The following is a 21,543-nucleotide window of genomic DNA, read 5'->3' on the forward strand; positions in this document are numbered from 1 at the left end:
TATCTCGCGTAGTGTCAACATTTGCTCCATTATCAATCAGTAATTTCACCACTTCAAGATTTCCATTTTCTGCAGCTACATGAAGAGGTGTCCATACTTTATTTTGTGTAGTGTGAACATTTGCTCTATTATCAATCAGTAATTTCACCACCTCAAGATAAACATTTTCAGCAGCCATATGGAGAGGTGTCCATCCTTCATTTTGTGTAGGGTCAACATTTGCTCCATTATCAATCAGTAATTTCACAACCTCAAGATGACCATTATAGGATGCATAATGGAGAGGTGTCCATCCTTGATTTTGCGTAGTGTCAACATTTGCTCCATTATCAATCAATAATTTCACAAATTCAAGTAGACCATATCGGGATGCAAAATGGAGAGGTGTCCATCCTTTATCTCGCGTAGTGTCAACATTTGCTCTATTATCAATCAGTAATTCCACAAGCTCAAGATGACCATTTTCAGCAGCCATATGGAGAGGTGTCCATCCTTCGTTTTGCGTAGTGTCAACATTTGCTTTATTATCAATCAGTAATTTCACCATCTTAGGATGACCATTCTGGGCTGCCATATTGAGAGGTGTCCATCCTTCATTTTGCGTAGTGTCAACATTTGCTCCATTATCAATTAGTGATTTCACCATCTCTAGATGACCAATTCGGGATGCAAAATGGAGAGGTGTCCATCCTTCATTTTGCGCAGTATCAACATTTGCTCCATTATCAATTAGTGATTTCACCATCTCTAGATGACCAATTCGGGATGCAAAATGGAGAGGTGTCCATCCTTCATTTTGCGCAGTATCAACATTTGCTCCATTATCAATTAGTGATTTCACCATCTCTAGATGACCAATTCGGGATGCAAAATGGAGAGGTGTCCATCCTTCATTTTGCGCAGTATCAACATTTGCTCCATTATCAATCAGTAATTTTACAACCTCAAGATGACCATTTCGGGATGCATAATGGAGAGGTGTCCATCCTTCATTTTGCGCAGTATCAACATTTGCTCCATTATCAATTAGTGATTTCACCATCTCTAGATGACCAATTCGGGATGCAAAATGGAGAGGTGTCCATCCTTCATTTTGCGCAGTATCAACATTTGCTCCATTATCAATCAGTAATTTTACAACCTCAAGATGACCATTTCGGGATGCATAATGGAGAGGGGTCCATCCTTCATTTTGCGCAGTATCAACATTTGCTCCATTATCAATTAGTGATTTCACCATCTCTAGATGACCAATTCGGGATGCAAAATGGAGAGGTGTCCATCCTTCATTTTGCGCAGTATCAACATTTGCTCCATTATCAATCAGTAATTTTACAACCTCAAGATGACCATTTTCAGCAACCATATGGAGAGGTGTCCATCCTTCATTTTGCGTAGTGTCAACATTTGCTCCATTATCAATCAGTAATTTCACAAACTCAAGATGACCTTTATAGGATGCATAATGGAGAGGCGTCTTTCCTCCATAGTCTTCCTTAGCATCAACATTTGCTCCATTATCAATCAGTAATTTTACAACCTCAAGATGACCATTTTCAGCAACCATATGGAGAGGTGTCCATCCTTCATTTTGCGTAGTGTCAACATTTGCTCCATTATCAATCAGTATTTTCACCACTTCAAGAAGACCTTTATAGGATGCATAATGGAGAGGTGTCCTTCCTCCATTGTCTTCCTTAGCGTCAACATTTGCTCCATTATCTATCAGTAATTTCACAACCTCTAGATGTCCATTTTCAGCAGCCATATGGAGAGGTGTGATTTTTCCATAGCCTTCCTTAGCGTCAGCATTTGCTCCATTATCTATCAGTAATTTCACAACCTCAAGATGTCCATTTTTAGCAGCCATATGGAGAGGTGAGATTTCTTTATAGCCTTCCCTAGTGTTAACATTTGCTCCTTTATCAATCAGTAATTTCACCACCTCTAGATGACCTTTATAGGATGCATGATGGAGAGGTGTCCATCCTTTATTTTGCGCAGTATCAACATTTGCTCCATTATCAATCAGTAATTTTACAACCTCAAGATGACCATTTTCAGCAACCATATGACGAGGTGTCCATCCTTCATTTTGCGTAGTGTCAACATTTGCTCCATTATCAATCAGTAATTTCATAAACTCAAGATGACCTTTATAGGATGTATAATGGAGAGGTGTCCTTCCTCCATTGCCTTCCTTAGCATCAACATTTGCTCCATTATCAATCAGTAATTTCACCATCTCAAGATGACCTTTATAGGATGCATAATGGAGAGGTGTCCATCCTTCATTTTGCGCAGTATCAACATTTGCTCCATTATCAATCAGTAATTTTACAACCTCAAGATGACCATTTTCAGCAACCATATGGAGAGGTGTCCATCCTTCATTTTGCGTAGTGTCAACATTTGCTCCATTATCAATCAGTATTTTCACCACTTCAAGAAGACCTTTATAGGATGCATAATGGAGAGGTGTCCATCCTTCATTTTGCGCAGTATCAACATTTGCTCCATTATCAATCAGTAATTTTACAACCTCAAGATGACCATTTTCAGCAACCATATGGAGAGGTGTCCATCCTTCATTTTGCGTAGTGTCAACATTTGCTCCATTATCAATCAGTACTTTCACCACTTCAAGAAGACCTTTATAGGATGCATAATGGAGAGGTGTCCATCCTTCATTTTGCGCAGTATCAACATTTGCTCCATTATCAATCAGTAATTTCACAACCTTAAGATGTCCATTTTCAGCAGCCATATGGAGAGGTGTGATTTCTTTATAGCCTTCCATAGTGTCAACATTTGCTCCTTTATCAATCAGTAATTTCACCACCTCAAGATGACCATTTCGGGATGCACGATGGAGAGGTGTGACTTCTGCAAAGTCCATAGTGTAAACATTTGCTCCTCTATCAATCAGTAATTTCGCCACCTCAAGATGACCATTTCGGGATGCACGATGGAGAGGTGTCCTTCCTGCATCGTCCTTAGTGTCAATATTTACATTGTGATCAATTAGCAATTTCACCATTTCAATATAACCATTGCTAGCGGCTGTATGGAGAGGAGTTCCATTAAAAATGTATTCTGAATCTACTCCAAACTTATCTATCAGCAATTCATTGTCCTCAATAAAATCATAACCGTATTGAATGTTCACAGATAATTGAAATTCACCAAGTAATGCCATAACTAAACCGGTTGAACCTCCATCAACTGCGGCGTGCATAAGAATTTTGTGGTGTGGATTTTTAGATTTGATTTTCGACTTTCGTAGCAAACGCATTGCTATTTTCTCGTTACCACCAAGACAAGCCCAGACGACAACCACTGAGTTCTTACTGTACAGACTTTGCACTATTTGCATTTGTTCAGAATTTTCATTACACTTGTGCTCCACCATTAAGAAGAAAAATTTTCGTACAACATCTCGATCTTGTATTATTTTCATCAGTGAAAATTTGCATTCCTCTATGTGATCAAATATAAATTTTGCAACAAAGTATTCAGCATACGACAAATGAATGAAACCTATTTTATCTGCAGATGAGGCACTGATTAGCATAGATTTTTCATTTCCTTCCCGAAAACGTTCTAGAAGTCGATTGTTGTTTTTATTAAACGGAGGTTTCTTTATAACATCTTGCAACTCTTCGATTTCCAAATATTGGATGGCTAACAATTGAAGTTGTTCCATAAAGAAGTCAAAACTAGGTTCTATTTCCTCATCAATTTCATCCTCAATTTCATCATATGCGTATACAGCTTTTCTATCCTTACTCTTCATTTTTAAGTTGAAAGATATTTTCACAAACTTTTCAAACAAATTGAGTACATTAAGTTTTTCCGACTCAAATATACAAGTTGAATCAGCTGTTTCAGTTTTCAGAAACTTTTGAAAATCATCCGCATAAACCTCGGCCAACATTCGTATCATCAGGGGAAGCCCTGCCAAGTCGTAATCCTTCCCTTTGATTTCGTTATGGAACTTTTTGAGCAGCTGCTCGGAAAATTTCATGAAAAGAGCTTCACTGCTTTCACCCCTCCAAAACAATTTTAAAAATTTTACTTGTTCGTTGTAGTCGAACGGTTTCAGCTTCAACGCATGTGCTTCAAATCTGTCCTCGAGCAGTTTGCAAACATGTTTCCTTCCCGTAATTATGCATTGAGTGTTCTTTTTCTCCAGAATTTTTTCAAATATTGTCAGTACTGAATGTTGGTGAGCTGGTTTCATTTCATCAAACCCATCTAATAGGAATACAATTTGAATTTCTGAACTTTCCAAATAATTTCGCAAAATATTCCCACTCTCTTGGGACAATTCATGTTCGAAGATGTGCAGGGGATCACTTGTTTTTTCTTCGCGAAAATTAAGATTTTTTAAACGGATTAGATAAACGGCTACATTTTTTAGGTTTTGTGATTGCCAAAACAAGTTATAAATTAATGTGGTTTTTCCCATACCGGGTTCTCCAATCAGTATTTGACATTTCGTTCCTGCTGATACCGCATTCTGCTGATACATCTGTTTTATAAAATCCTGATCACTCATTTGGATAGTTTGTACTTTGCTTTTCTCTTCAAATGATTCGTGATTCAATGTAAAGCGATTAGTTTGTGATTCTATGTTGTCGTCGTCCTTTTTATTTATTGTTTTAATTATGGTGCGCGAGACATATATTGACAAATTGGCTGCAATCAAAGAATGTTTATTTTCAAATTTTTTCTTCAATTCTGACTTTATATATTGAATGCAATCCAAACCCTGTTTGTGAAATGTAAGATAGTCTTTTTGTTTCAGTATTTGTGCGTGCCATTTGTTGAAGACTGTGTCAAAATATTTTAATTCCCGTGCAAGATCGCTGTCAACCCACCGTGGCATCCAGGAGCTTATCATTTTCTCGGCAACACTTCTTAGGTCAGTTGGTTGTTCTGTACAGAAAATTAAACTTTGAAAAAATTCCCGCATTTGTTCTTCTTCGACAATCACAGGAAGAAGATTGTTCCTCGATTTTCCGGTAAAAAAACTATTCAAGCTTTTAACAGTTTTGTCATCTAATCTAATCGGCTTCAACTTTTCTAACTTGGCAAGCATCCATCGATGAGTTCTCATATCTTTGCTATCCACTGCAGGCTCTTTGAAACTTATTATTCCATCAGCAATTTTAAGAATATTTTGCAATGGTGTCTTGTATTGCATCAGCAAATCTGATATTTTTCCAGTTTCTACAAGTTTTTTTATGTCTGTTTTGATGCCGTGCAGCTCTGAATTCAATTTGTCAACAATAGTACCGACTGCTTCATCGTTAAGTGGATGAAAACAACGAATTTTCTTGGAATCGCACCATTTAATGATGCTGTTCACGTTTTGTACTTGGATATTGATCAACTGCTTACTCTTATCGATTTGTTCCAGTGTTTTATTAGTGAATATAATGATTGTTGGTTTATAACTTTCAAAAACTTTATTTTCTCTAATCCTCAGATAGGATTGAATATACCGAGAAAAAGCAAAGTCTTTGCTTTTTCTCGGATCATTAGGGAATAGGTCGTCGAACAACACGTGCTCTCCTTTATTGGAATGTTTGGCCTGGAATAACAACACCTCTTTGGATTCTTCTTTGAAAACTACCACGTCATCGAATTTCTCTGCTGCTGTCATCTCTACGGCCAGCTTGAACTTACTTTCTTCCAAGGAAGCCGCCACAAAGGTTACGAATGCGAGATCCTTCTCGTAATTGATGCCATGGTTGCCGGGATTACTTCCACATTCGTAGCAGTCAGAAGATGTTGATGCCTGTTGAGCTTCCATATTATGGTTACTACGGAAAAAATGAATTTAAAAAAAACATTTGTACATTTATACAGATATGGCACAGATAACAGATGTTTATGCTAGAACAAAAATCTTCTGAAAACCTGTGTAAATATTCAAACCACAGATAACAGACTTTGAAGTCCGATTGCAAGACTGTGTAAGACAATTAACGGTCATTTTGAATGGCAACACAAGTAGCAGCATCGTGGTGGCGCTGTCATCGCTAAGTTCCCATGACGTTGTCAGTGGTGAATATGAAATATTTCAAGATTCTGTTATTCACCACTGATTGACGCAATTCGCTGTGTAGAGGCGCTAGTGATTGCAAGGATTTTCAATTTGAATATTTACACAGGTTTTCAGAAATTTTTTGTTCTAGTATAAACATCTGTTATCTGTGTTCAAACTGAATCACGTTGAAATCACTAGCGCCGCCACCCAGCGTATTGCATCAAACAGTGGTGAATATCAGTAGCTTGAAACTTTTCATATTTACCACTGACATCGTCATGGAAACTTAGTGATAGCAGCGCCACCACGATGTTGCCACTTGCACGCTTGAAAAAGGTACACGGAGCCACAAATCTACCCAACTTTGACTTCTTTTGACGCAATTCGGCTCTTCCGTGGGATAACCCAAGTTTGGGTTAACTGACTTATAGCTAGAATTAGGTAGTTTTCGTTTGACAACAGCAAATAAAACAACTCAGTACAAAAACAAGCTACACAGCATTAGCTTTTGAAGTCACCGTAGTGGGTTAAAACATTAAAATTGGGTAAACTCGAAAGAACTCAAATTGGCTTATTCCATTGAACTTCGTCGCTGTTGCTGTTGCGAAAGAGGCAACACAACCCAACCATGGGTAATAACTAAATGCAGTTAACCCAAATTTGAGTTCAAAGAACTTATTTTTTGGGTAGTCTGATGTCTCCGTGTATATTAAATAGCGTATAAGTTATACTTAAAGCACGTTCCACAAAAGGCTTCATTCACATTCAGTTTCCATTGGAGTCGCCCAATGTGATGGATTTTACTAAGGTGGCGCAGATCATTGATGCGTGCCTCTAGTTCTCTCTTTAATTCTCCCGCTGTTCTTATGCAGCGCAAAAAGTGACGTCAGTATTTGCGCTGCATAAGAACATCGGGAGAATGAAAGAGAGAACTAGTGGCACGCATCAATGATCTGCGCCACCTTGGTAAAGTCCATCACATTGCTCCTCGCCGCCATGTTGCACTTCTCCACAGCTGCATTGCTTACGGCCGGCATGGCCGCTACCACTTTTCGTCGGTTACACTCACACCAAACCTCCAACTCGTACAGACTTCCTAGCTGTGATGTTAAAGTCACCAAAATAGCTTTGGTGAGCGAATTTGACGGATAGCGCCGACAATTTTTGTCGCATAGGATTCATCGAATGTAGCGCGGTTGTTGCACCATGGCCAGATTCATTTCCCGAGCGCGTGCACGGAAAGAAATAACAATTGTGATTTTAAAAAAACAGTAGCGATAAATCAACTGATGATCATTGTCGTTCTACTATTATCAAACATTTTAATAAAAATAAAATGCTTTTAGAAGTGTGCAGCAATGCTAAATCGGTCTGATGTATTCTGCGCAGTTCATATGTATTTTCCACACGTTCTCCTATAATAGTTTTTAATCCACTTCGATACCGTCAATCCGCCCCCAAACTGGATGGCGTACACTCAGCTTAAGGTGATTATAAAACGAAGCCAAACAAGGGCACAAGACTGGAGAATCTGACAACAGTTTGCGTTGAAAACCAATCAATCTGCTTGCTTGCTGGTGGTGACTAATGGGATAAATTTTCAACGGTGAGAGCTGTTTGGTTCTCAAGTCTTATGCTTTTGAAAATTTGAGGTGTGGCTTTGAAGGATATTTTTTTGAATCCTGTATATTTTTCCCTAAGAATCTCAATGTATTTAAACAAAATACCAGGACAATTTACGGTTCAATCCCACAAAAACTTCCGGTGGAATTCTTGAATGCTTATCATTCAAGCAGAATTCCAGTCGTATTTCCGGATGAATTTCGGCAGGTTTTACGGAAGAATCCCAGCAGAATTTCTTGAAAAATTCCAGTAAAATTTCTGGAAGAATCTTTGAAAGTTGTTTTGAAGTCCTCCAGCAGGATAACAGAAAGAAATCTGGGGGTATTGTAGAAGAATTTCCGAAAGAATCCTAGAGAGAAAGTCGAAATAATAACAGTTTTCTTGAAAAATTCAGGAAACTCCCAGAGTCTAGAGGTAATTTGGGAAGAATTTCTGCAAGAATCCTTAACAGAAGGATTTGAAGGATCCTCAGAAAGATTTTCGAAAGTATCCCAGAAGGCTTCCCGAAAGAATGCTAGAAAGATATCTGGAAGATTTCCTACAGGATTTTTGGAAGAGTCCCAGACAAATTTCAAGAATATGGACGTAAAAATCTCAGTGGCATTTCTAGAATAATTTCAGAAAGATTTTCGGAAGCATCCTCGAAAGTATTCTAAAGGGATTCCGAAAGCATCTCTGGTGATTTCCGGAAGAATACCAGAGGTATTCTCATAATAATCCCAGAAGTATTTCCGGAAAAAGGCCAGAGTTATTTTCGGAGGAATTCTTGACGAATTTGTAGTAGAGTCGTAGTACATTTTTTGGCAAAATCCTCTAAAAATATCCAGAAGAATTGCATCAGGATTTTTGTTAGAATCTTCCATTGAATTTCCGAAAGAATCTTCAAGAATTTCGATTCGAATTTGATTTCCAGGATTTCAAAAGTAATCCTTAAGGAGATAAACGCAAACTCACATACAGATTTATGCAAATATTCCAATAAGATGTCCAGAAGAATCACAAAGGATATCCGAAAGAATCTCAGATATAGTACCGGAATGCTAACGATGTTTTTTAGATGAGTTCAAAAGCGATATCTGTAAGTATTCTGTGATTTCCAGAAGAACTTAGAGAAAAATCAGAAGTTATCTTTAGATTTCCAGAACAATCGATTTGCAATGATCGGTTATTATTATTATTTTTTCGCTATTGGATATTCTATGGTTTGGTTGATCGATGTTAAAGTTTGTTTTAAAAGCAGCTCCACTTATTTTGAAACATATTGCCGTGTACAATAGTAGACAACACAACTAATTTAATTAAAATAATTTGAAATTATAATTAGTACATATACAAAAGGGGAAGAACGTTTAGGCTGGTTGTGCATTACGATAAAATCTCTTAACATAAGCAATGCTTGTTGTTGGTTCTTGTGCAAGGATCAACATGTTCGGCTTAACGAATCTTATTTTAAATATCGAATAACACCACATGCAATTGAACAAAAAGGATGTGATTACAATAGACTTTTGATATTTTCAATTCTGAACCACCGCAAAAAAAATATATTGGGAATCAAAATTCTCCTGAGAGGGATGATGTGGGGGAGGCTCATTCTAATTAATATTGTCGTTCAATTATGGGGATAAATTAAAATTGTTATTGTTCTATACATACTTATTTATTATAATTACCTGTAAATATTGATACAGCACAATTCAAGTACTTAAATATCAAATAGCAAACATAGATATGGTCGGTGTTCAGACAGACTGAACCAAGTGTTTTTTTTTCAATCGAGTAAGAAAAATGTACCCCAAACATGTGAAACATCAAAATATTATAGATATTTACTGTAATAATGGAACTTATCTATTTGATGATACATTTGTATCAAAATAACATGGAAGATTTAAAATTGATGGAGTGTATCCTTAGAGCTCCAAAATTCATCTAGTCTAGTCTGTCTAAACACCGACCATATGATTCTCAAAAACTCATGAGAATGGTATTTTACTCTTTGAACTGTTATTTAATTTGGATGTGTTTAAAAGATTTATAAATTTAATTTATTATTGATGTTACGAGCTATGTCTGTAGTTAAACTTAATGCTACACAAGAAATATATTTGAATCAAAGTATTTTTATGTATAAATCATATGAAAAAAAAATGTTCCAGAAAGTAAGAATTCTTTGGGAGCGTCTCCCGGGATTCTTCCTTAAATCATTCATGAATCCTTCAAATCCTCTCTGGGATTGTTCTGCTGAAAATCTTGAGATTATTTCTGAATTTTCTTCCAGATATCGCTTTGGGATTCATCCAAAAAAACGTTACCATTCCGGTATTACATCTGAGATTCTTTCGGATATCCCATTGCGATTACAGAACTCTGTATGTGATTTTGCGTGTATATCCTTAAGGATTACTTTTGAAATCCAGGAAATTAAATTCTTTGAAATTCTTGAAAATTGTTTTCGAAATACTATGGAAGATTTTACCATAAATCCTGATGCAATCCATTTGGATATTTAAAGAGGATTTTATCAAAAAATGTACGACTCTGCTAGAAAATCTTCGAGAATTCCTCCGAAAATAACTCTAGATTTTTATCCGGAAATACTTCTGGTATTCTTATGAGCATTCCTCTGGTATTCTTCCAAAAATGACTTGAGATGCATTCGGAAATCTTTCTGAAATTCTTCAAGAAATTCCACTGAGATTTTTACGCCAATATCTTTGAAATACTCCTGGGACTCTTACAAAAATCCTGTTGGAGTTTTTTTTTCGGATATCTTTCTATTCTAAATTTTTCAATAAATTTTGCTGGGATTGTGCTGTAAAACCTGCTAAGATTCATCCAAAAATACGACTGTCATTCTTCCGGATATCATTCAAGAATTCCACCGGAAGTTTTCGTGAGATTCAACCGTAAATCGTTCTGGTATTTTTCAGAAATTCCATTGAGATTCTTAAAAATATTCTTCTGAAAAATTTTCTGAGAATTGTTTTGGGATTATAGAAGGATTTCCAGAAGAATTCCAAGGCGATTCACAGAAACATCACTTCTGTATGAAGGATTATCGTTGATATCTGAAATAATCCCATGAGAATTCTAAATCCAAATTACAGTGATATTCAAAAGAATCCCAGAAGTTATTTCGCCAGAATCCCTGAAAGATTTAAAGGATATTCACAGACATCCAGAAGATTTCATGAATATTTTTCAGAATAATTCCGATGTCCAGATGAACTGCAGAAAGATTCATGGAATAATTTCAAACGGGATTTTAGGAATCATTTGAAAGTAACTTTTAGAAGATCCTCAGAAAAAGAAATCAGTAATCAAAGTAATCGAAAAAATCTCATTATTTCAAGCAATGCTCGTTGGTTCATGTCGAAGGATCAACATGTTCGGTTTAACGAATCTTATTTTAAATATTGAATGACACCACATACAATTAAACTAGTATGTGATTACAATTATGAATCACCGCAAAAAAAATATTTAGAATCATAATCCTTCTGAGAGGGATGATGTGGTGGATGCACATTCTAATTAAAATTGTCGTTCAATTATGGCGATAAATTAAAATTGTTATTGTTCCATAAATACTTGTTTATTATAATTACCAGTTATGCAAAAAAAAAATAATTACTTGTAAATATTGATACAGCATATAAAAAGTCATTGGTCCAGAAATTACTCCAGAATTCTATGGAATTTCCCTCCTGGGATTCTTCCTTAAATCACTTATGAATCCTTCAAACCCTCTCTGGGATTGTTCTGGAAATCTTGAGATTATTTCTGATTTTTCTCTAAGTTCTTCTGGAAATCACAGAATACTTACAGATATCGCTTTTGAACTCATCTAAAAACATCGTTAGCATTCCGGTACTATATCTGAGATTCTTTCGGATATCCTTTGTGATTCTTCTGGACATCTTATTGGAATATTTGCATAAATCTGTATGTGAGTTTGCGTTTATCTTCTTAAGGTTTAGTTTTGAAATCCTGGAAATTGAATTCGAATCGAAATTCTCGAAGATTCTTTCGACAATTCAATGGAAGATTCTAACAAAAATCCTGATGCAATTCTTCTGGATATTTTTAGAGGCTGGTATTCTTCCGGAAATCACCTGAGATGCTTTCGGAATCCCTTTAGAATACTTTCGAGGATGCTTCCGAAAATCTTTCTGAAATTATTCTAGAAATGCCACTGAGATTTTTACGTCCATATTCTTGAAATTTGTCTGGGACTCTTCCAAAAATCCTGTAGGAAATCTTCCAGATATCTTTCTAGCATTCTTTCGGGAAGCCTTCTGGGATACTTTCGAAAATCTTTCTGAGGATCCTTCAAATCCTTCTGTTAAGGATTCTTGCAGAAATTCTTCCCGAATTACCTCTAGACTCTGGGAGTTTCCTGAATTTTTCAAGAAAACTGTTATTATTTCGACTATCTCTCTAGGATTCTTTCGGAAATTCTTCTACAATACCCCCAGATTTCTTTCTGTTATCCTGCTGGAGGACTTCAAAACATCTTTCAAAGATTCTTCCAGAAATTTTACTGGAATTTTTCAACAAATTCTGCTGGGACTCTTCCGTAAAACCTGCCGAAATTCATCCGGAAATACGACTGGAATTCTGCTTGAATGATAAGCATTCAAGAATTCCACCGGAAGTTTTTGTGGGATTGAACCGTAAATTGTCCTGGTATTTTGTTTAAATACATTGATATTCTTAGGGAAAAATATACAGGATTCTTAAAAATATCCTTCTGAAAATTCTTCTGGAAATTGCTTTGGAATTTAAGGAGGATTTCCGGAAGAATCCCAGGTCGATTTACAGAAGAACCACAGAGAAATCACTAAAATATTATCAGGGAGATTTCTAAAGGAATTATTTTAAGGATTCTCGTAAATTCCTGAAACAATCTCAGGAGAATTTCGAATGGATTTTGAATGTTTTTTTACAGTGATATCCAAAAGAATCCCAGAAGTTATTTCGCAAGAACCCCTGAAGATTCAATGAAAAGTCACAGACATCCAGACGATTTCATGAATATTTTCCAGAATAATTACGATATCCAGAAGAGCTCCAGAAAGATTTACGGAAATCAAATGGAATTTCCAGAACCATTTAAAAGTCACTTTCAAAAGATGCTCATAAAAAGAAATCAGTAATCAAAGAATCTCATAGGTATTTTTTTAAAGTCCCAGTGACTGTCCGGTAGTTTTCTTGGAGGATTTCCATTTGAAGTCAAGAGGGATTTTCAGAAAATTCTGCCAAGGATTTAAGAAAATTTTCAAGGAAAATCAATGATAAATCACGAAAAAAATCAAAAACACTTCCTTATGAATTTCCAGAAGAATCACAGAGTTTTTTTTTCTCAGAAAATCTTAGAAAAAAATTCTAAAGAATCACGAAGGAATTTTCGGAATAATTCTGGATATACAAAATTATCTCAGGCAGAAACAATAAAATCAATAGCAATAAATCTGTAAGAATATAAGAAGGATTTCTGTAAGAATATAAGGAGGATTTACAAACAATTACAGAGGAATTTTCGGATGATTTCCATAAATAAAGATTTAAAAAAATCCCCGTCATCAGGAAGATTCTTAGCAGGATTTTCGGAAGTATTCCACAGGGATTTCTGGGAGAATTCCATTGGGATTTACAAAAGAATTCCAGAGGAATTTCCGAAAGAATCCCAAGAATTTTCACGGAAGAAAGTGAAGTGAAATAATAGATTTTTTGATTATAGTCTCAGGTGTCTTTCCGAGAGTATTCTAGAATAATAGGTATAATCTAAGACATTTTTCGGAAAGAATCTCAAAGGGATTTTGAAGAACTTTCAAAGAGTTTCACGGAAGAAATACTGAAGAATTACGAGGAAAATATCAGAATTTAAATAATAATTTCGATTAGATTTCCAGAAGAAATCCCGAGAAATTTTGTGAGAATCCCCGAACCCAGATTTTTAAAATAGATTCCATTACACTGGAAAGCAATCATTAAATCATTTTCGGCAGAATTCCAGAATTTTACAGCAGAATCCTGAAAGGATTGCCATAATAACCCAAGATGGGTTTCTGGGATAGTCCAATAGGAAGTCCCAAGGAGGTCTGATTGGAAAAATCAGAGCGATCAAAGAAATAACTACATATAATAATTTCAGAAGGGTTTCTGAAAGAATCACAGTGAATTTTCAAGATGTCCTCTAGCAACACAACTAATATATACTAATATTTACAACTTAATACTTAATTATAAATTGCGTTAAGGTGATTATAGAACAAAGCCACACCTCAAATTTTCAAAAGCACAAGACTTGAGAACCAAAAAGCTCTCATCGTTGAAAATTTATCCCATTAGTCACCACCAGCAAGCAAGCAGATTGATTGGTTTTCAACGCAAACTGTTGTCAGATTCTCCAGTCTTGTGCCCTTGTTTTTCTTCGTTTTATAATCACCTTAAGCTGAGTGTACGCCATCCAGTTTGGGGGCGGATTGACGGTATCGAAGTGGATTAATAACAATTATAGGAGAACGTGTGGAAAATACATATGAACTGCGCAGAATACATCAGACCGATTTAGCATTGCTGCGCACTTCTAAAAGCATTTTATTTTTATTAAAATGTTTAATAATAGTAGCACGACAATGATCATCAGTTGATTTTCCGCTACTGTTTTTTTTAAATCACAATTGTTATTTCTTTCCGTGCACGCGCTCGGGAAATGAATCTGGCCATGGTGCAACAACCGCGCTACATTCGATGAATCCTATGCGACAAAAATTGTCGGCGCTATCCGTCAAATTCGCTCACCAAAGCTATTTTGGTGATTTTAACATCACAGCTACTGGCATTGGCGTAGGAACAGGGGTGGCTGGGGAGGCATGGCCCCCTCCAGAATCATCCAGGCACCCCCCCCCTCAGATTTTTTGATGATAGTAAAAATTAAAATTAAAAATAAACACGAAGCAAATTCTTCTCAATCAATGTACTTAGCTCTTGTAAGGGACGAATGACCTTCAGGTTAAAGTCCCCCTCATCAAACAACAATAACGTGACTCTTGTTTCTGACAAAAATCTCTTCAGTGGTTACGTTATTTTAGAGAACACCATGCTTGTCTTACACAGCATCAGCGTGACGGTTCTGACTTCGGTGAAAGCTTAACCGTCCGGCTGTCGATCGGTTGGTTACTGTTATAACTAGCTTCTTGTTGTATGGGATTAGCGCAATTTTTCAAAATCTCATTGCAAAAAAATACCGTTGTACAAGCGTCAATTTTACTCCCAAAATGAGTTTCTTTTCTGAATAATCCAAATTATGCTGTTTCACCATAAAGCAGCATATTCACTGCCTTCTGATTTTTCATGTTTTTAGGATACCCTACTCGAGGTGGCAGGTAATAATGATTGCCCTAATGAGAATTCACTAAAGAGACTCTATAATATTCGAAAAAATAATTGAAAAAATAGACAAAATTACTAGAGGAATTTCTCAATCAATACATAGTGGGAATTCTTGTCGAAAAATAAGGCTGAACTTTCAAGGAGTTTCGGAATGGCCAAGTTTTCTTCAGATGAATGGCAGAAAATTAACCTGGTTTCCAATCCAAACAAATCCATCAAACAAATCTTTGGTTGGTTTTGATTCAATTGTTTAGGTGTTTTCACATGAATAAATTTACTGAATAATTTGACTAATTTTCTACAGATTTCAACAACATTTTTCATAAAACTGTTCAATGTTATTTATAGAATTTTAGTGTAGTCAAATTTCTCAAGGAATATTGAAGGGTAGCTTTAGAACTTTTGCAAATTTCTTGGAAAATAGTCAAGTAATGTTGTCGGACTTATTCAAAGCTCCATTTCTTTCATGTCTTCTTTTTATTGGTAAATTGATTCGGAGAATTTTCCAGGACAATGTTCCCGGATTTACCTTAAAAAAATCTTTCAACAGTTCAGTATTCCCTCGCAATTCCTCCGAAAAATCATAAATTCTGTCAAATCTAATACTGAGACATTTTGCTGAAAGTTCTACTAGAAATTCTTCTGTGAATTTCTTTAAATATTTTTCCCAAGAATTTTATTACAAATTCTTCCGCAAAGTTAATCAAAAGTCCTTAAAAAATGTGTCCAAAATACATCACAAATTGCGTCAAAAAATCTTCTATGTTTTTTTTCTAGAAATTTTGCTTCAAATCCCCGGATTATTCCAGAAATGGAAAGAAAATTGTTTTTAAAATTTCTCTTGCCTTCGAATTTTCAGAGGAAATTTGTTGAAAACCCCCATGAAAAAAAAAAGATTTTTTTAAGATATTCATTAAGAAATTTTTATTGATCTTCCTTGAAACACTTCTCTACAAATAACTTCACCAATTGGTCGGTGTTCAGACAGACCGGATTAGATGATATTTTAGCCTTCTAAAGATAAGTTGAGGACTGTATAAATTTCGATACAGATGTGTTACGAAATTCATAAGCTTCAACATTACAGCAAACAAGGCAAATATTTGATTATTCCAAATGCTTGAAGTACGTTTTCCAGAAATCATTCAGAAATACTTGCTCCAGTCTATCTAAACACTAATATTGGTCGGTGTTAAAATTGTTAGAATCCATATTCTTGGTTTGAATTTTTGTGCGATACGAGGGCAGAATTTCTAGAGACTTTCTGGTAGGATTCTAGAAAACAAGAGGTCAAGGAAGGATATATTCCAAGAATAATTTTTAAAGAAGATTTTGATAGAACTTCTTTTAAAAATTGCTTTATTTGTAAAATTATTAGAGAGGTTTTAACTATCCTGTAAATTACATAGTTTCTAGATTATAAATTATCTTTCATTGCACCGTTGCCCATCTATTGTTCTACCTGCTTCAACATTTTGTTGTTTTTCCTTCTTCGCATGACGCTTTGAGGAACTTCGTAAAAAAAATCTTTCCATACTTCAAAAAGAAACATTTTGAAGAATCTTAAAAAAGGTAAAATAGAAGAGGTTAAAAATACAGAATTCTTATGCGTATGGTTCTTGATTTCTGAAAGTCCATAAGGAATTACTCAACAATTTTTTAAGTAATGCAAAAGTTTCCCCCAAGTTTTAATTTAATTAAAATATTACATTATGAGTTTAACTACACTACATGTTCGGTTATGTTCTTAAAAATGCCGGCAATATTTTCGCGTTAAACTTCTACAGTAGTACAAAAAAAATCGATAAAAAAGTTTGTTTGGAATTTCTAAAGGTAGGGAAAATGAATTCTTTCTACATCAATATGTTCACAGTAGTATCATGAAACTTTAAAGTACATATAAAAAATTATCTAAGATTTTAATTACACACATTCAGTATAAGTTCCATCCGTTTTAACACCAATCGTGTTCTATTAAAAAATCCGAAGAAAAAAAATGTCTGTGGTAAATCCTTCAAGGACCTTTTAAGCATTTCTCAGAGGTACATTGTCAACAAGTTTCAGAAACTCTACGGTTAGTATTTTTTTCCGAATTATATTAAAGCTGCAATTATTCTAAAAATAACCAACAAAGTTCCTTCGAACATTTTTTCGTATGTATAGAAAATTGATATTGAGTGATGCGTAGAGGTATTTATAAAGCAATCGCTAAATATATTGAGATATTCCTGGATAAGTTTTTGAACCAAAAAATGTAGAGTTTGGGCAAATTTTTAAAAGTCTGAAAAAATACTAGATAAATTTTCAGAAGAAATTCTTCGAGAATTTCAAGAATAAATTGCAAAATCTTAGTAAATCTGATGAAAAATTTCTTCAATAAATTCTCAAATAAATCGTTAGAGCTGTTTAAAGAAAAAAATCTCTGGAAAGTACTGAGATTAATTTTTGGTATATTTTTCGAGAGTATCATAGGAAAACCATAATTCGGATCTCTTAGAAATACTTTAACAAATTACTCGGGAAAACTTTGAGTTTTTTCGCGGAAGAGTTTTTGAAAGAACAGTTGAACGTATTCCGCTAGTAACTTCAAAGGAATGTTAGAATTCTCTAAACACTTTTAGTTAGGCATTTTTGAAAACATAAAAAAATATTTTCGTGAGAGTTTTGAAGGCAAATGGGATGTTGCTGTGGATGTCTTTAGAGGAATCTAAAAAAATAATTATTTGTGAAAAAATGCAGATAAATCTGCGGAAAACTTCTTTGAGAAATCATGAATAACATTTTCCCAATTGAACTCTTCTTAATTGCTCATGATGTTTTTGTGGAATATTACGAGGAAGCCCTAGAGCAACACTTGGAAGAATCTTTTTTTTTTTTGCAGAAAGTCTGAATAATTATTTTGCTTCGTTTTTTTTTTGCTTCAGCTGTTGGTGAACTCTTTGGAGAATTCGAGAAATGAATCCTTGCTTGGTGATCTTGTAGACATTTTTGGTGAGACTCTTTGAATTTTTAGTACCAATTTTTGGAGAAACGCTCAGTATTTTCTGAACATTCTAAACAAATTATTTATAAACAACTGGATGATACTTTAAACTTACAATTGCAATTTATATTTGTTAATTACGTACAGAGCCTTCTAGGAGAAATGATCAAAAGAATTTCTAAAGCATTCTCTGGTGGAATTCTTTGAGAATTTTTAAACAATTCGATTTTTCGAGAAATTTTATGGTGAAATCAAAAAGCCTGGGAATGATTTTCTGTGAGAATCCCAGGACGAACTCAGTAAAAAGGAGTTCTTGAAGAAATCACTGAAAAGTACGAAAATAATTCATGAAGAAATTCCCGTACTAGTTCTAAAAGAAATTTCTTCAAACCACATGGTTGATTACCAGAAACAATTGTTGGACATTCCTTGTGAGTTTTTTTTTTTTGCAAGAATTCTTGTATAATTTTTCACTGGATTACAAAAAGAATGAATCTTTTCCGTAGCGAAAATATAAATTTACAAATATCATTGATGCGCCGCGAAATGAGACAAAACAACAAATAAATAAAATCAATACAAATCTGTTAAAACTACGAAATTTGTGAAAATCTTGTTATTGCGACTGACATAACTTCTATAAAACTAATATTTGCCAGGCCCCCTTCTAGGCCCCCTCCAGCAAAAAATCCTAGCTACGCCAATGGACACTGGGATCCTTCACCATGTGGTCCGTCGCACTGCATTTTCACCAGCTCTTCTTCTTCTTGCTTTGACGCCACGAAGCAAACGCCGGCGCGGTCCGAGGAACGATCTTCTTCAACTACGATGTCTGTTTTATTGTTTCGCCGTTTCACAAATTCGCTCTTACTCGGACTTACGGGCAAACGCACACAGCAATCAGCTTGCTTGCACGCAAAAAAATGTGCGATTAAAACTACCATTTTAGGGGGTTAACTTAAGCGCTCGCACCGGCAATTTTGAGCAGACCAGAAATGCGCTTGATTTTACCATGTCTGTAGTCGAAATCAGATTGTTGTAAATTATTTCTGTCAAATGTATTAGTAATGTGGTGCGATGTACCGTAAACATAGTAAATTGGTCTGATATTGCATGGTAGTTTCAAGAATGGGCGTAGTCAGCTAAAATAGTAATTTTTACCACAGAATGTTTTCCCGTGTGTGCCCAATTTTTCCACACCGAAAACACCGCAACTTTCGTCACACATGCCAACTGGCCATGCCGACATTTTCACTTTCGGCGTCGGGGGTGAAAAAGTTCTTCCTCTTCATGTCCACATCAAGCAACCGCTTCTTCATAAACGCCAGTGTCACGCCGCCTAGAAGCGTTTCTATGGACCATTTGACCATGGACTATTTGACGTTTTAGCGGTGCCGTGCTATTTGTGTGACCATGGAAACCAGTGAATTCGGCACCGCTCTAACGTCAAATTAGTGAACTCGTGCATCGGTCCATGGCGAATCGAACGACGACGGCATTGTCAACAGCAACATCGTCAGGTTATTGGCTCAGAGCAAAGTCCGGAAGGTGAAAATAGTGAGAAAAGTGATTCCGCGGAACGGCTTGTTTTTTCCCCCGTCGTGAGTGTGCCTCTTGTGTGTGAAGATGGCTAATTTGGGCAAACTTTCGTTTGCGCGGCTAAACAACACCAATTGGCAAAGTTGGAAATTCCGATATGGAGAAACACCTCATAGAAATTGAAGAACTGTACGATCGATTGTCGACGACCGGTATAGACTTGGAAGAGCCACTTCGGATTGCCATGATTCTCCGAAGTTTGCCGGACTCCTATGGCAGGCTAGTGACAGCCTTGGAGGGTCGGCCGGATGCCGACTTAACCATGCAATTGGTGAAGTCGAAGTTGCTCGACGAATTCGAGCGAAGAAAGGAGAAGAATGGTGGTTCGCGAAGTGATGCAAGCGCGATGAAGAGTTCAACGAAGAACGGGAAGCAAAGTGGTACGGTACAGATCCAGAAGTGTTTCCACTGTGGAAAGCCGGGTCATTTTCAGCGAGATTGCCGAATACTTGCGCGGCAGAAGAAAGGTGACGAAGAACGGAAGAGGCCCGAAGAGAAGCAAAGTGCTAAGCAGGCGAAGAATACTGGCAGTGGTGTGTGTTTCATGGCCGGAAGTGTTCCACGCGGGTTGTGGTTCATAGACAGTGGGGCAAGTTTTCACATAACGTGTGGTGAGAGCTTTTCTCGACATTGAAAAGGAAGAATGGCCCAAATGAGTTCCTGGCCGATGGAAAAAATGGCTAAAACGGCCGGATACGGTTAAGGTACAGTGCTCGGTGTGAACAGCGACGGTGATGCAGTTGATGTGAAGCTTGTCGACGTTCTTTACGTTCCATCGTTGACAAGTGGACTGATTTCGGTGGACAAATTGACAGCGAATGGTTTCACGGCCGTTTTCAAGGAAGATGGATGTGAGATCCGTAACGCTACCGGCTTATTGACGGTAGTAGGAGAGCGTTCTGGCTGCCTATACCGCCTGAAGCTAGCAGAATCGTCGAAGAAAGTTGAAGGTAAGACACACACCCTTAATTGTCATAATCAGTGGCACCGACGTTTCGGGCATAGGCACCCCGATGTTATTAGGCGAATTCGCGAGGAGAAGTTGGGCATCGGCATGAATGTGGGCGACTGTGGCATCCGTGAATGCTGCGAACCGTGTCTGGAGGGGAAGTTGGCGAAGAATCCGATTCCCAAGACAGCTGAGAAGAAGGCAACGCAAATGCTGGATCTGATTCACACTGATTTGTGTGGGCCGATGCGAACAACGACGCCAGGCGGGAAGCGGTTCTTGATGACGATGATTGATGACTTCAGCCGCTTCATCGTCGTTTACCTGCTGGAAAAGAAGTCAGAAGCGCCGGAGAAAGTGAAGGAGTAGTGCGCATCGTACCTTCGTGCTGTGCGTACACGAATTCTCTCTGCTCTTGGAAGTTTTCTTAAAAATTACCTAAAGCAATAAATCAGTACTTTTCAGTGCTACTAAAACAGTACTTTTCAGTACTATTTTTTCTACTATTGATCCCTTTACGATCCTTGTTTGGACCCGTGCCTTCGATTTTTCGTTGGACCCGTTGGCGAAAGCTAGCGGTGGTAATCCTTCTTGGACACCGTCTTGGGAAAAAACCTCTCGAAGGTCACGTCTTTCTCGTTTATTAACTAAACATGGTATCAACATTTAACAAAAGGAAGGGTGATTCTCTGAATTCACTACTTCCTTCCAAAAAAGTGGATTTTAAAACTGTCACTACAAGTGGCAAGAATGGAAGAAAGGACGCTTCCCTGGAATGCGAACTTTCTTCCAAGGGTGAAATGAATAATTGTATCGAAATGAGCAATCAGTTCGATGCTCTAGACAAATTTTCCGAACACCAAATCGAAGCAGCCTCTAGCCCAGGCTCTTTGATTCAAGTGAGGAAGCAAAGAGTGCCGCCTATCGTGG

At 36.5% G+C, this 21,543-nt stretch overlaps 1 protein-coding gene across 1 annotated transcript in view; it reads right to left on the minus strand.

Annotated features, from left to right (window-relative positions):
- Positions 1-342: 342 nt before the first annotated feature.
- Positions 343-21,543, minus strand: part of LOC110674132 — a 37,660-nt gene continuing 16,459 nt past the window's right edge. Inside the window, exons 2-4 of the mRNA XM_021837870.1 lie at positions 2,085-5,831; positions 545-1,679; positions 343-399 (exon numbers count right to left, since the gene is read on the minus strand). Of these exons, the coding sequence (XP_021693562.1) occupies positions 343-399; positions 545-1,679; positions 2,085-5,821 (4,929 nt within the window). The 5' untranslated portion in view covers positions 5,822-5,831. The remainder of the gene's footprint in view (positions 400-544; positions 1,680-2,084; positions 5,832-21,543) is intronic.

This window comes from Aedes aegypti, chromosome 1, assembly GCF_002204515.2.
Source record: "Aedes aegypti strain LVP_AGWG chromosome 1, AaegL5.0 Primary Assembly, whole genome shotgun sequence".
In the NCBI taxonomy this organism is placed as follows: Eukaryota; Metazoa; Arthropoda; class Insecta; order Diptera; family Culicidae; genus Aedes; species Aedes aegypti.